Source organism: Sorghum bicolor, chromosome 1, assembly GCF_000003195.3.
Source record: "Sorghum bicolor cultivar BTx623 chromosome 1, Sorghum_bicolor_NCBIv3, whole genome shotgun sequence".
Lineage (NCBI taxonomy): Eukaryota > Viridiplantae > Streptophyta > Magnoliopsida > Poales > Poaceae > Sorghum > Sorghum bicolor.
This window is the reverse complement of record NC_012870.2, coordinates 64,407,178-64,423,066: the sequence shown is the minus strand read 5'-3', so window position 1 is coordinate 64,423,066 and position 15,889 is coordinate 64,407,178. Positions and strand designations below refer to the sequence as shown.

The 15,889-nt window shown below is 42.0% G+C and overlaps 2 protein-coding genes across 2 annotated transcripts; both read left to right on the top strand.

Annotated features, from left to right (window-relative positions):
* Positions 145-1,831, top strand: LOC110431768 (5-pentadecatrienyl resorcinol O-methyltransferase-like). Its single transcript, XM_021451319.1, has 2 exons — positions 145-1,002; positions 1,167-1,831. Exons 1-2 carry the CDS (start codon positions 205-207, stop codon positions 1,464-1,466), a joined length of 1,098 nt encoding a protein of 365 aa, XP_021306994.1. The 5' UTR covers positions 145-204; the 3' UTR covers positions 1,467-1,831.
* Positions 13,706-15,856, top strand: LOC8080472 (5-pentadecatrienyl resorcinol O-methyltransferase-like). The gene is made up of 2 exons (XM_021454653.1): positions 13,706-14,521; positions 15,557-15,856. The coding sequence occupies exons 1-2, from the start codon at positions 13,706-13,708 to the stop codon at positions 15,854-15,856; spliced, it is 1,116 nt and encodes a 371-aa protein (XP_021310328.1).

The window sequence follows — 15,889 nt, the reverse complement described above, 5'->3', positions numbered from 1 at the left end:
CTGCAGAAACAACAAAGTATTAGAGCAAAAATAATTATTATTTATATATGAGAGAATCAACACATGTTTAGACTTTTATTAGAGCACCTCATCAAGCAGAACACTATATAAACTGCCTAGCGCTAGCAATCGAGAAGCAGTATTAGCCAGCCAGCCAGCCAGCAGCAGCGCATAGATACAGGACAACAGAGATACTTGAGCACCATGGCACCCGCGGAGGAGAGCAGCCAGGACTTGCTCCAAGCTTACGTCGAGCTCTGGCACCAGTCCCTGTGCTTCGCCAAATCAATGGCGCTCGCCGTGGCGCTGGACCTCCGCATCCCCGACGCGATCCACCGCCACGGCGGCGGTGGCGCCACCCTCACCCAGATCCTCGCCGAGACTAAGCTCCACCCAAACAAGCTTCGCGCCCTACGCAGCCTCATGCGCGCGCTCACCGTCTTGGGCACCTTCAGCGTCCAGCAACCACCACCAACCATCGCCGACGCGTCAGGCGAAGCCGTCTACAGGCTGACGGCAGCCTCACGCTTCCTCGTCAGCGACGAGGTGAGCTCGTCGACGTTGGCGCCCTTCGCGAGCCTGGCGCTCCACCCTATCGCTGTCGCCCCTTCCACCGTGGGCATGTGCAAGTGGTTCCGGCAGGAGCAGAACGAGCCGTCCGCTTATGCCCTGGCGTTCTGCCAGCCAACCCCGACGATCTGGGAGCACGCTGACGACGTAAACGCCTTGCTGAACAAAGGCATGGTCGCGGACAGCCGCTTCCTGATGCCAATCATGCTCAGGGAGTGCGGCGAGGTGTTTCGTGGGATCGACTCGTTGGTCGACGTCGCCGGTGGGCATGGTGGCGCCACCGCCACCATCGCCGCTGCCTTCCCGCACATCAAATGCAGCGTGCTTGACCTCCCGCACGTTGTCGCCGGTGCTCCATCCGATGTCAACGTGCAGTTCGTCGCAGGAAACATGTTTGAGAGTATTCCACCTGCGACCGCTGTTTTTCTCAAGGTAGTACATCCGTCACTGCTTTTTTGTTTTTCGATGGGTGCACCCGCACCGTATCTAATGCTTAGATCTGCATATCAGTGTAGGAATTATCTTTGAATCCATACACCAAGGTTCCTTTTCTTCATTACCTATCCATTAGTTAATTTGATGATTACTTATGACAGACAACTTTACATGACTGGAGTGACGACAACTGCGTCAAGATATTGAAGAAATGCAGGCAAGCGATATCTCCACGGATTGCAGGAGGGAAGGTAATAATCCTGGACATGGTAGTTGGATACGGGGAGCTAAACACAAAGCATCTAGAGACACAGGTCATGTTTGATTTGTATATTATGACGGTTAATGGAGCTGAGCGCGACGAGCAAGAGTGGAAGAAGATTTTCACTGAAGCTGGATTCAAAGACTACAAAATCCTACCCGTTCTTGGCGCTCTATCGGTCATCGAGGTCTATCCATGAATGCTTGCATTGGTGAACAAAGGCTTTTATAATAAACCAAAGACTTATGTACTGCTTTTTTTACTACACTTGAACCTCTGAGAATTTTTTTTTCGAAAGATCCGTTACCGGCTTTCATTGATAAGTGGAGAGAATAATAGTTACAAGAGCTATTTACAAGTTTTTGTGGCCTCGCAGTTTCTGGAGGCCACAACACCGATACGATCAGGGAACAAAGGCCTACAAACTCTGCTGCCAACGTTTGTACCTTTAGGGCCTCACCTCTCATGAGTCGCACTTTTCTTTCTAAGACCAGTAGGCTCCTCTACATTTGTAATCTAACCTCTGAGAATTTGTAATAATAAACTGAACAACAGTGTTCTGCCTGTGGTCTTGTGGTGCGCATTCCACATTATACAAAACGTAAGAGAAGTGCTATATGTATCTAGGCTCTTCCTTGATGTAGACGCGCTATTAAAAAGTGTATAATTTCATATATGTCATTAAAAAAGTTGAGTGATCACCTATGTATTGTGTCATTGATCTAAACTTTTTTGCCCTTCATGTCATCCAAAAGATAGCAGGGATGCCTTTTCAATTTTTGTTTGGACCAACGAGGAAATCTGTGGTCGCGGTGGTAAAATGCATCTGTTATATTTCATAATGTACCTGAAAAGGAAAAACTACATGCACTTGTGCGCACATGACTAATAAGCATATATGAAGTTGACTAAGGGCGTGGATGATATTTCTACACATCTTCTATAATTCAGTCGTCTAAAAACTAGACATCGATCCTTCAGGCGGCCAAGATTGAACGTTCCCAATGTTAGAGGTGCTGCACCCTACGGCTTATAAAGGAGCTCCGGGGACGCATGCAGGCCGGCCAGATGTAGATGGTGGGTACAAGGCGGTAGGGCGAGGCAGCATGGTCGCTGGCAGCTGAGGCGGTGGAGGACAAGAATTGGGCTAGGAAGGGGCAGGGGAGGCATGGGTATGGTCTGAAGACGCTGGGTTAGTGCGGCGGGGGACAGTGGAGTTGGACACAGCAGCCAGGAGGTCGTCGTGGATGGGGGCAGGCCGGTGGGAGGCAGGGGTGAGTGTTGCAGCCTTGAATGTTTTTTTTTTTAAAAAACTGGGTGTGGATTCCATTACTCAGGTGCTAACATGTCGTTAGCAACACATACATGAACGCCTTCAGGGATAGAGCTCATAATTTGCTCCTCTCCCTAATTACATAACAGACCCAATTTAGCTAACTCATGAGCAGCTTGATTGCACTCTCTACTTCTAAGCACACACTGAAAGCTGAGAAAGCAGGAGTAAACTAAGTTCTTGATTTCAGACACCAACAGGCCCACAACAGAATCATCAAATTCATTGGTAGACACTGCTTGGACAACCATCTTTGCATCTGTTTCAACAATCAGGTGACTGATACCCAAATCCACGGCCACTTGTATTCCCTGCAGGCAGGCTACAAGTTCAGCATGAAACACATTCAGGAGATGATCAACCTTCCCTCGGCCAGTGACGATCACATCGCCCTCGTCATCCCGTATCAAGAACCCCCAACTGCCCGACGATGAGTTAGGAAGTAAGGAGGCATCACAGTTCATTTTCAGGACCCCCTTTGGTGGTTTGCTCCACTTCTGCAGCTGTTGATTCTTGTATGATACTCCCTTCCCAACCCTTCAGTGTTTTCCTCTGCACAGCACCTGACGCACCGTGTCATAAAATCAGCACTTCGCCTCCGTCCCTCTTCCCGAATAATATTGCGTTCACACCAAGTAAACCACATAGCGATGATCATCAGTAGTCGCTTGTCTTCCTTAGCTTCCAGGATGAACTGGACCGCATCTCTAACATTCCCAAGATCAGCTAGCACCAGCCTTTCCTTCTCTAAACACAGTCGACTCCAGGATGTGCAGCCTTGAATGCTGAATCGCTAGAGGTTGAAGACAACTATTCCACACAAAAAAAGAAGACAACTCTGTAGCCACGTAATGAAGATCCAACGGTCCTGAGTTTTCCCTTAATGAAAAGAAAAAAAAATTAGACACGTGACGATGTATAGTATTTCCTATATTTCTAGACCAATATCGGACAATTGAAAAATAGTAAAGGAAATAATGCTTTGATACTTCTAATGATGGAACAAGAAGTACTACTCTGGTACTGCCCTAGAAATAAACCTTTGAATGCAACTGCCCATTCGCTTACGAGAGATTTGCGAATTTGCAGTGGCTTCGCCAATTCTGCAAGCATTCTTACTTTTTCTTACTCCTCTCTCTGTCTCTCTCATTGTTTTGGCCAATGGATTGGAGATGGGGAATTCTTTCATCTTGAGTGGGATCCACCTTATGGACACATGTTGATCGAATACTATATATAGCAAAACACTAGCAGAATGAACTGGTCATGTGGGTCTGAGATATATATATATATATATATATATATATATATATATATATATATATATATATATATATATATATATATATATATATATATATATATATATATATATATTACTTAGCGTGTGTTTGGATGAAGGGTTAATGTGGGTTGGGCTGGGTCAAACCTCCTTTCGGGAGTGTTGGGTTTGGAGTTCAAAGGTGTTGGGTTCATCTTAGAAGGGAATATTATTCCGAGATGCGGGTTCAACTCATCCATAAAACACGAAGAAATCGGCTTAACATACATTTTCTCATGTACGATGACCTACGTGAGACTATGCTGAAGTGTGCGGCGACAGCCCGCGCGTGGCCTAGGCAAGCAGGCGTGGCATGCTTGCGCAGCATGGTGGCGGCATACGTGCGTCCTTGGCAGGCAGGCAGGGGGCGACACGCTTGCGTGCGGTGGTGGCCGACGTATGTGCAGTCTCGACGAGCAGCCCATGTGTGTCTCAGCGGTGGCCGCGCGCAGCCCCAGTGACCATGTGGCCTAGATGATGCGCACGAGGTAGAAGAAGGCGCTGAGAGGCTGTCACACGGGGCCCACAGTCAGTGGCTCATCCCACTCCTTGAAACCCAGTAAAATCAAACAAAGAGCTCAAATAAACTTAACCTCCTAAACCAAACAAGAGATGAGTTCATCCCATCCAAAAATATAGGTTAGGTCTAACCCATCGATAATCCTAGAATCAAACACACGCTTAGTCCATATATATTATGGTTGGCCGCGGTTTTGTAGAAATTTTTTTGAAGGGCGGGAGGCAAAAGATGAATTAAATAAAAAATTGCCAATACAAAAGAATATCAGACTCAGCGTGAAAACCAAAATTTGGTGATTTCGATAAAATTTTGCTGAATCGTAAACCATCAGGACGCGTCACAGTGTTAAGTTGGTTTGAGGATTGGTTGAGTAGAACACTAGAGTTGAGAGAGGTTTTATCAGTTCATGTCACTATAGTTTTAGAATAGAGCAGTTTTGGTAGATGATTTATTTAGGTAGTCAAACGGTGTCTGATTGAGCTTAAATTTGCTCAGTGGTTAGTGGACTCATGGATATATTTGCCTACCAAAATTCGTATATAATGGAGCTGTAGTTATATGAGATATGAACTGATACTGAGGGGGACAGAATATGTGACTTCTATATTTGGTTGATGTTATTCCTCTTATTAGAAGGTTATGATTGTAGTTGATGCCAAGTTTATAACTTGATGAATGTGTTGCTACTAGTGTAATCCTCTAGATGCTCTAGAGAAGACTCCTTGAAAATATGTTGCTTGGAGTGAACCGATTGGTCCTGTGGTTTTTACTCATCACCTTGAGGAGATTTTCTATGTAAATCTTTGTGTCCATTATGCATGTCATTGTTTATTTTTATTATGGATCTCATGGTAGATGTTCTCATCAGGATTCATCACAAGATGAGGGATTAATTGTACATTGTTTTTGCCCTTTTATCCCAATAGAGTGGTATCAAGAGCTTTGTTTAGGTGTTCAGCTTGTATTCACCTTAATTCCTTTGTAGGGTGATGTTCCTAATAGGGTTTGGTATAATAGAGAAGTCTCCTATGACCATCTAAAATTGTTTGGGTGCAAAGCCTTTGTTCATATTCCTCAAGATGAAAGGCTCAAGCTTGATGCCAATACACGACCGTACATCTTCCTTGGCCATGGATTAGATTAGTTCATATATAAGATCTTTGATCCAATTGCAAAGATGGTTTTGAGAAGCCGTGATATTGTATTTATTGAAGATCAAACAATTGAGGATATTGTGAAGATAAAGGTGTCGGTTCCTTAGCAAGAGCCATTATATTGGTTGATTTAAACCCAGTTCCTACAGCTCTAGCTCCACAAAGTTGAAGGTGATGTTGTAGATGATGTGCATGGTACATGTGATGAGAATGCTCCCCAATAACATGAGTTAATGCTAAAATCGATGATCTAGATCAGCAACCACCAGTACTAGAAGATCCTCCAACAATTCTACTTAGAAGATCTAGAGATTGAGTTCCTTCCACTAGGTATCCCTCAGATCAATATGTGGTGTTACTATTTGATGGTTTAGACTAGAGTGTTTTGCACATGCAATGGAAGATCAGTAGAAGGAGTGGATGAAATCTATGCAAGAATTCCTTGCATAAGAATCATATATACATGAGTTAGCACAGTGTCCCAAGAGCAAGAAATCTTTTAAAAACAAGTGGGTCTACAGAATCAAGCAAGAAGAGCACACGTCACATCCAAGGTTCAAGGACAGGCATGTTGTGAAAGGATTTGGCCAGAGAAAAGGTGTTGACTTTAATGAGATCTTTTCTCTGGTGGTCAAGATGACATCGATTAGAGTGGTCCTTGGCTTGGCAACTAGTCTCAACTTGGAGGTTGAACAAATGGATGTGAAGACAACCTTTCTTCATGGTGATTTGGAGGAAAAGATCTACATGGAGCAACCTAAGTGGTTTCTTGTGAAAGGCAAGAAGACTATGGGTTTAGGTTGAAAAAGAGTCTTTATGGCCTGAAACAAGCACCAAGACAATGGTACTTGACATTTGATCCAGTTATGGGGGAGCAAGGCTACAAAAGGAGTAGCTCAAACTATTATGTGTTCATTAAGAGGTTCTGAGGTGATGATTTTATCATCATGTTGCTCTATATTGATGATATATATACTGATTATTGGTAAAAGTATATATAGAATTGCAGAGCTAAAAAAAGTTGAGCAAGTCCATTGCCATGAAAGACTTGGGGCCAGCAAAGCTAATTCTCGGGATGAGAATTGAGAGAGTTCGAACAAGTTTTACTTGTCTCAAGAGAAGTATATTAAGAAAGTACTTTACAAGTTTAGGATGGACAATCGATGCAAAAGCTATGAGCTATCCACTTGCAGCTCATTTCCAAGTTAAGCACCAAGCAATGGCCTTCTACTGATGAAAAGAAGATGGAAATGCAGAATGTCCCTTGTGCCTCAGTAGTTGGAAGTATTATGTATGCTATGGTGTGTACAAGGCTTGACATTATGCTCATGCGGTTAGTACTATGAGCAGATTTATGTCCAATCCAGAATGACCACATTGAGAAGCCGTGAAGTGGATTTTGAAGTACCTCTAGGACAACATTAATCGAAAACTTTATTTTGGGAAAGGTGATCCTATGTTTGTTGCATACACAGGGCTAGGGATGTTGACACTAGAAAATCTACTTTAGGGCATTTGATCTCCTATGCAGGGGGAGTTGTGTCATGGCAAAGCAAGTTGTAGAAATGTGTTGCATTGTCCACAACTGAAGCTAAATTCATTGCAGCGATAGAGGCGAACAAAGAGCTACTATGGCTAAAAAGTTTATTTGTGAACTTGGGTTTAATCAAGACAAGTATGTGTTGTTTTGTAACAACCAAAGTGCTATTTACTTGAGTAAGCATGCATGTTTTTCACTCAAGATCAAAACATATTGATGTCCGTTATCATTGGATACGGGATGTGTTGAATTCTAAGCAAATGCAACTTGAGAAAGTTCACACCAATGATAACAGGGTGGATATGTTGACTAAGGTGATGACAAGAGGAAAGCTCCAGGTTTGTTCTTGGCTCACTGGCATGACTGCCGGGAGGCAGACCCTCCATGATGTTGGGAGGGAGAGTTTGTTGGGCTATCCCTTGACATGGAGGATGAAATTGAGCCCAACATAACAGCCCACAAGCCTAGTGCTTGTGCACTGTTGAGTTGCTCCTGAATCGACGGTTGAGACTGATGCTAGGAAGGATAAAAGAGAGAAAACCCTAGCCTCCATTCCCTAGAAGAGCTGTTGCTGCTTTGAGAGAAAGGAGAGAGCAGAACACACACCATGGGTGAGAGAAGAGAGGAAGAAGAAGGAGAAGCACCACTACATATGCTCTTACATCCATTCTTATTAAAATTAGGTAAGACAATGAAAGAATCCAATAATAAACTAGTACTAGGATAGTATAGTAAATGGTGAGTGCCTCAGGATTGTTTTTGGTACATCAACCTTTATATCATTCTCGAATCAAGAGTAGTGAACAAAAAATAAGTTTGTCAAATCAGTTTGCTTTGGCAACTCTATATCCATCGGAAAGGTAAAAGTTAGAACTAGATTAAAAAATGCAGCATAGATTAAAAAATACAGCATATGCTTGTATAGTAGAGTACTCCACACAGTCGTATGTTCTTTCAGTACTTCACTAATGGTTACCTTATTAAAAAATGCGCATGCTTTTCTAGTGAACTCTTTTTCTTGTGCTTTTGGTTCCTCCATTCCAGACACCAATTTGTATAGTTTTTCCCCATTTCTCTATTTTATTTTGCGGATACATTTCTATCTTATTATTCCTATATTTTTCTTTTCTTTTTATTTTCTATTACTCTGTTCCAAGCCGGCACTATAGGTTTGGCGTCTTTCTCCACAGCATAAATCTGAACTGGTTTCAAGCTATTGTTCTAGAAATTTCGTCCTTCTAGATGTCCAGAAAGAAACCGCTGCAATTATTGCCGCTAATTAGTTAAGTCAAATCCTGGGATCTCGCCGCTGCCGCCGATAGTTTATTCTTTTTTTTTTTGGAACGCCGATGGTTTATTCCTGCCAGTTTGAAACCGAGGCATGACCGTGGACCATGGCTATAAATTACTTCTCGCTCGATAAGCTCAAGTGCGTGCAAACTGCCATTTTTCTTGGTACATGTTCAAAATTTTGACCTTTTTAGCAACATATTCTCCGTCACATGAAAAACTTATATATTCTCCGTATATAATATTTTTTTTTCAAACTAGATATTTTGGAAACTATTGATGGTAATTTTTTTTAAAAAAATGATCAGATGTCAATCAAAGTGTTAAGAATCTATGACTAGTGGGAGTAATCTTTTTTTTTTGAGGGAATCAGAAGGGGTTGCCCCCTACTGTGAATTTATTAAAATCAAAATACAGTTCCTAGAGATTACCAATCAGGAGACGAAGAAAGTAAGAAAGATGGGAGTAATCTTTTGGGGGCATGACTTGCAAGCATCAATATTGTATCGCAGAATTTTGCTTTGATACCGTCGTCGTGAACTGGTAAGGAACTCCAATAGTTTGCTAAAACTCACTTGGCAAATCTATAGTTTTGTTAAGTCTCAAAACAAAATGTCAAGTGAAAAAAGAAATCTTCTCCAACAATTTGTTATTTGGACTTGGCAAAAGAACTTGGCATCCTAGGATTTTTGCCAAGATCATAAAATTGAGCTTCCAACAAGTTGGCAAAACTAGTTGGCAAATTGGGATACACATAATGCCAAGTGATGGAGGACTTGACATATTTGCCAAGTGAAGGGAAAATTTTGCCAAGCTCACAAAATTGCCAAGTAGTTTTGTTAACTTGTTGGAGGCTGTTTTTTTGTGATTTTGACAAAAATCTTAGGATGCCAAGTACTTTTAGCGTTGCTAACATGATGATATTACCAATCATATATCGTGTCCCCCCCCCACCCCCCCTACCGTCACCTATGGTGAACTGGTAAGCTAACATGATGATACTACCAATCATATATCGTGTCCCCCAAACACACACACACAGAGTAAGTATGTTTGGATGTGAAGTTTTTTTAGGTATTGGAAAAAATAGTACAGTTTTGTAGGTTGTTCAAACCTTCAGGGTGTTTGGATTTACCGAACCTGTTAGTTTTAAAAGCTACATATATAGTATTGTTACATAAACTGCAGTTATTTTTGGAGTTTTAGAAACTCCTCTTGAGATTTTTGTTCTAAACCATGGTTTTGCACATCTGCGGCTTATAAAACTACACTTTGTATATCATAGAGTAGCTGTTAGGTTCGGCCATTTGACCTACCGGTGAATATTTGTCACCACACCTCTGCCTACAATATACTCCTTCTATCGTGAAATACAAGGCATTCAAACAATTTTAGGATCCAATAAGAGTCTGGCAAAAGACGTAATTACCTCACACATCACAATGCACCACGCTTTGCTAATTAAGCTAACTCAGGAGCAAGTCAATTGAACGTGTTATCTCAACTGATTTATTTTTTAAAAAAAGCCTGAAATACAAGGTATGAAGCAATTTTAGGACCCAACAAGGAGTCTGGCAAAAGACTTAATTGCCGCACATCACAATGCACATTCTCTTTGCTAATTGAGCTAACTCATGAGCAATTAAATTTGAACGTGTTGTCTCAACCAAATTTTTTTATTTAATAAAAAAGCCTCATCCTAGCTAGTTATAAGTTTAATGCTAGACCAATTGGTCTAGCTGTACGCTTTGCACCATGTCGGTCACAATTTGAACCCTCTCAGGGTGGATATTTTGGCCAAATGAGGCGCAATTTATGTCCGTGTTGAAAATATCCTCTCGTCTGCCCCACGCCAAAGCACAGGTCTAAGACCAACCCAGTCTCACGGGAGCTGCGATGCCGCTGTGCATGGATGAGCCAAAGGTTCAAGGGTTTTCTCGACCTGCGTGAGAAATGCAGGTCAGGTTTTTTTTGTTATGACAATAACATTGTCTATACTTTATTGCACCTTTTCTAAAATAGTATCTACATAATATCATTTCAAATTAAAAGAGAGCCTAGAACTATTAGAAATTGCTACATCTACCAATAGATTTAGATGGCCTGTCTCTCTGTTAGATTTTTTTGGTCATTAGATTGAAAACCAGTGTGGGTCTCTTTATCACCTTTCTCCTCCTCATCCACCTCCTTTCTCCCTCTCGCGGTCCTGTCCTTGGATACCGGTGTCCACCACAGCGAGTTCAACGGAGCCGCTCCTTCTAACACCACAAGTTTGTTAGAGTCGCTCCCTCCATTGCTCTCAAGAGCACTCCACTAAAGCCGCCGCTATCTACCGCTATGAGAGTATGAGTTAGCCGGAGGCCCGGAGCTGCCTGTGATAATGTATTGTAGCTTGTGCCTGCTCAGTTGTGCTTATCTCCTACCATTTAAAAATGCTTTAAAATTCGTGCTGCAATGTACACACTCTCCTATGTTCAACACTTTTGTTTTGCACTCTCTCTCTCCTGCTGCACATATCTCAAAGTTGTTTAAATGGCCAGGATAGTAGCTGCTGAGCATGTACACAGGTCAAAAAACGCGTCCCCCTCCCTGCGCCACCCTTTGGACTCTAGCTCCCCTCAAGCCACTGCCCTCCACTCCACTTGAAGCCGTTGTTCTCCAACCACGAGAGTTCCCAGTTTTCCACCATTCTCCAGCGTTTTCTTGTCTGATGCAGTAGCGAGTTCGTCGATAGAGCTGTTTTGGAGAAGCCATAATTTATGGCTTTACCAAAACGGCTCTGGCTTCTCTGCTTTTCACTTAAAAACGGCTTCTCCAAAACAACGTTTGGCAAGACTTCTCTAGAGGAGTCAGAGTCGGAGCTGAAGAGGAGCCCTGCCAAACAGACCTTTATTCTAGCTATCGTTGGTGCCAGCAACACACCTAGCAGCCGAGGTCTCCATAGGTGGGAAGACAAAGGAGTCTGGTGGACGTGCGCGCTTTGCCAAGGGAGAAATAAAGAACGAGAAGATTTAATGACAGATATATATGTTAGCTAAAGGCATGTTTGGACCCAATATATAATATTAAGAATTTACTCGATCACTAATAGCTAATACTGTAACTTTTTAGGTAGTTAATTTTTAGTAGATCTTATAAATTCACCTGCTAATAGGTGGTTGGATATAGTGAGTTAAAGATGTATATATAAAGTATTAGCATCTATTAACAACCAAATCAGCTAATAGAATTAATAGTTAGGAGCCTCTAGCTAATAATTAGTAGATTTATTACTAAATCAGCCTCATTGCTGAATTTAGATGACGAACTCATATTCTCGGAACGGCCGGTATGTCTCTGGACTCTTTCTGTCCGAACATTCAGACGAAAGACGTGGTCCGATGATTCTTGCACGCGTCTCAACACATAACAACACCTACCTAAGCGAAGCGACGTACGTTCCTGTACGTATGTTTCTTTTTTTCTTCTTTCTTCTTCTTATTTGTTTTCTTATTAAGTCCTAAACTCCTAACTTGTTGGTGGTTGCGTTAGTTCCTCTTTTTTATTTCTTTTCTCATTTTTTATTTTATGTCTTTTTTATTATTTTATTATTCTTATATTTTTTATGTTTCTTTTTTTATTTTTCACTCTTTTATTTTTTTATATTCACACGTTGTGCATGTTCTAATTTTATTTTTTTTCTTTGAATTCTATTTATTGTTTTTTCTTCCTTCTATTTGTTCTTACTTTTTCTTTCGTTTTTAGTTTTCTATATGTTTTTCATTGTTATTTTCCCTTTTTCCAACCCTTATTTAAATTATTTACTTTTTATTTGTTCTATATATTTATCCTTGTTAGTGATGTTTTTATTTTTTTATTTGTATTTTATAATTATATTTTTCTTTGATCTATGTTTTTATTTTTTTATTTTTTATTTTTATTTTTTCTTCTCATGCATATTCCTTTTTTGTTTTACTTTTTTTTTTCTTTTGAATTCTCTTCATTGTTTTTTCTTGCTTCTATTTGTTCTTACTTTTTCTTTCCTTTTTAGTTTTCTATATGTTTTTCATTGTTATTGTTCCCTTTTTTCCACCCTTATTTAAGTTATTTACTTTTTATTTGTTCTATATATTTATCCTTGTTAATGATGCTTTGGAGCAAAAAATATTCCAAGGAATCTTGATCAAAGTTGGAATTGGTGTGAGAAATGGTTACCATTTGGCAGGAAATTTCATTTATGTGGGATTGCAGCGGTGTGCTGGGCCATCTGGAAAGCGCGAAACAAAGCATGTTTTGAGAAAACCATCATCAAGGACCCTATGCAAATCATATACCATATATGTGCTCTAATGAAATACTGGGCAGGTCTTTACTGTGAAGCTGACAAGGAGCAACTTGAAGATAGAGTGAACACCATGTTACAGATTGCAAACCAGATCCTGAAGCGTCAGAAGAAGGATGCCGAGACGTCAAGACTGCTGCCAGATGGGGATTTAGATGGACAGGGAGATCCTTCCACTTGAAGAGATCTGAAGTTCTCTTAAGAAACTTAAAGATCGGTTTTCTTGAAGCTTTTGTACTATTGGTTGGTTGGTTGTGTAATTGTTGGAACTGTGACGCGGTGCTCCTTTTCTCTTCTGTTAAACTCTCTCTTTCTGTCGCTTTCTAAAAGTTGGGAGAGTCCAGGGTTATAATACCAATATCATGTATTTAAACTGAACATTGTTCTTCTAAACCGAGAATATTTTTCTTACCAATATAGAACATTGTTCTCTGAACCTAAAACATACGACTTTTTTGTTTGTAAAAACATATGGCATCACCTCATGCAAATCAAGCAAATAAAATAATCACCTGCATGCAGGCTGCTGTGATGTCCATCCTGCGTGGGCCATCTTTGGGGTCATTCTTCCTGTGGGCGAAAAAGTTGCGAGCTCCTGCACGGCTCATGACTACGAGCGCTGGGGGCAAAATTTATCCACATGAGGCCCAGGGAACTGCAGGCTTCCTTTCTTTCCCGTGTGCTCCTCGTCCTCGCTAGCGCTGATTGGGCGGGAAACTATGGGAGGGCGGCAAACTATCGGAGGCAGGCGCCGGCCCGTCCATCCATCGGACTAGCAGCTCCCGGTATGTCCTGCTGCCTCTATTTATAAAGATAATCAACACATGTTTAGACTTTTATTAGAGCACCTCATCAAGCAGAACACTATATAAACTGCCTAGCGCTAGCAATCGAGAAACAGAACTAACCAGCCAGCCAGCAGCGTATAGATATACATACTATACGTGCACGTGGACACGATGGCACTCGTGCAGGAGAGCAGCCAGGACTTGCTCCAGTCTTACGTCGAGCTCTGGCACCAGTCCCTGTGCTTCGCCAAATCCATGGCGCTCGCCGTGGCGCTGGACCTCCGCATCCCCGACGCGATCCACCGCCACGGCGACGACGGCGCCACCCTCGCCCAGATCCTCGCCGAGACTGCGCTCCACCCAAACAAGCTTCGCGCCCTACGCAGCCTCATGCGCGCGCTCACCGTCTTCGGCACCTTCAGCGTCCAGCAACCACCAACCAGCGTCGTCGTCGACGCGTCGTCCGGCGAAGCCGCTGTCTACAGGCTGACGGCAGCCTCCCGCTTCCTCGTCGGCGACGACGAGGTGAGCTCGTCGTCGACGACCTTGGCGCCCTTCGTGAGCCTGGCGCTCCACCCGATCGCCGTCGCCCCGCACACCCAGGGCATGTGCAAGTGGTTCCGGCAGGAGCAGAACGAGCCGACCGCCTATGCGCTGGCGTTCCGGCAGCCAACGCCGACGATCTGGGAGCACGCTGACGACGTAAACGCCTTGCTGAACAAAGGCATGGTCGCGGACAGCCGCTTCCTGATGCCGGTCGTGATCAGGGAGTGCGGCGAGGTGTTCCGTGGGATCGACTCGCTGGTCGACGTCGGCGGCGGGCATGGTGGCGCCACCGCCACCATCGCCGCTGCCTTCCCGCACATCAAATGCAGCGTGCTTGACCTTGCACACGTTGTCGCCGGTGCTCCATCCGATGTCAACGTGCAGTTCATCGCAGGAAACATGTTTCAGAGTATTCCACCTGCAACCGCTGTTTTTCTCAAGGTACATCCGTCACTGCTGAGTGCTGACTGCTCAAATTTGACTATCCTTTTTCTTGTCATGCATGAGATGCTCACTGTATCATAAAACCTTAAGTCAAACTATCTTAAATTTCACTGATTTTATATAAAAAAAAGTAATGACTTCTATGACACCAAACACTTATATTATGAAAATATATGTCAAGATGTTTTAGTGATACTAATTTAGTATCATAAATACTTAATGCCATTTTTTTAAAAAATTCGATTAAGATTAAAATAGTTTGACTTAAGACCACTCTATCTATAAGTTAATTCAGGTTGTGTTTCATAGGGATCTAGATTATTTTTGTAGAAACATTTCAGATCTAGATTACCTCATAAAACGTTTTGGGTGATGAATCAGAATGACTTTACAAAATCATTTGGTTATGATCTTGCATTCTTATTCCCAGAATCTTTTTACATAAACAATCATACAAATAAAAATAAGCTTAAAAAAATTCCTAACTTTGTGTGGACAACGAACAACTTAAATACAATCTAGTATAATTTGCTGCACTTAAAAATAACAATTCAAGAAAAATATATTCGCTAGTGTATAGCCAGGGTGGAGCTAGAGAAAATTTGAGAAGGTGTACTTACCTTGTAAGTGTATATATTTTTATAGGGATGTGTATATGATAAAAATTTAACTATAATCATTGTTTTTTTATTTTTCAGTTTTCTAGTGCATAGATCCTCCTCTACGTGTAGCAAGCACTAAAACACAATCCTTCGAAACTAGTGTCTAGGACCGTTTCACATGTGTAGTGCAAATAGAAGAATTGTTTCTGAAAAGAAACGCTACGTGTAATATTTGTGTTTAGCAGTGATTCTAACGTTTTAGTGTAAAGTCGGAGTTGTTCTAGTATTGCCGACCAAACTCTTAATTTGGGACTAATGGAGTAGAAGTAAAGGGCTCTCACATCATAAATGTGCTATTATCTTTGAATCCAAACACCAAAGACCCTTTTCTTCATTACCTATCGATTAATTTGATGATTACCTATGTCAGACAACTTTACATGACTGGAGTGACGACAACTGCGTCAAGATATTAAAGAAATGCAAGCAAGCGATATCTCCACGGGATGCAGGAGGGAAGGTAATAATCTTGGACATGGTAGTTGGATATGGGGAGCCAAACATAAAGCTTCTAAAGACACAAGTTATGTTTGATTTATATATTATGACGGTTAATGGAGCTGAGCGCGACGAGCAAGAGTGGAAGAAGATTTTCATTGAAGCTGGATTCAAAGACTACAAAATCCTGCCCGTTGTTGGCGCTCTATCGGTCATCGAGGTCTATCCATGACTGCTTGGTGAATGAAGGCCCTCTATGATAAAT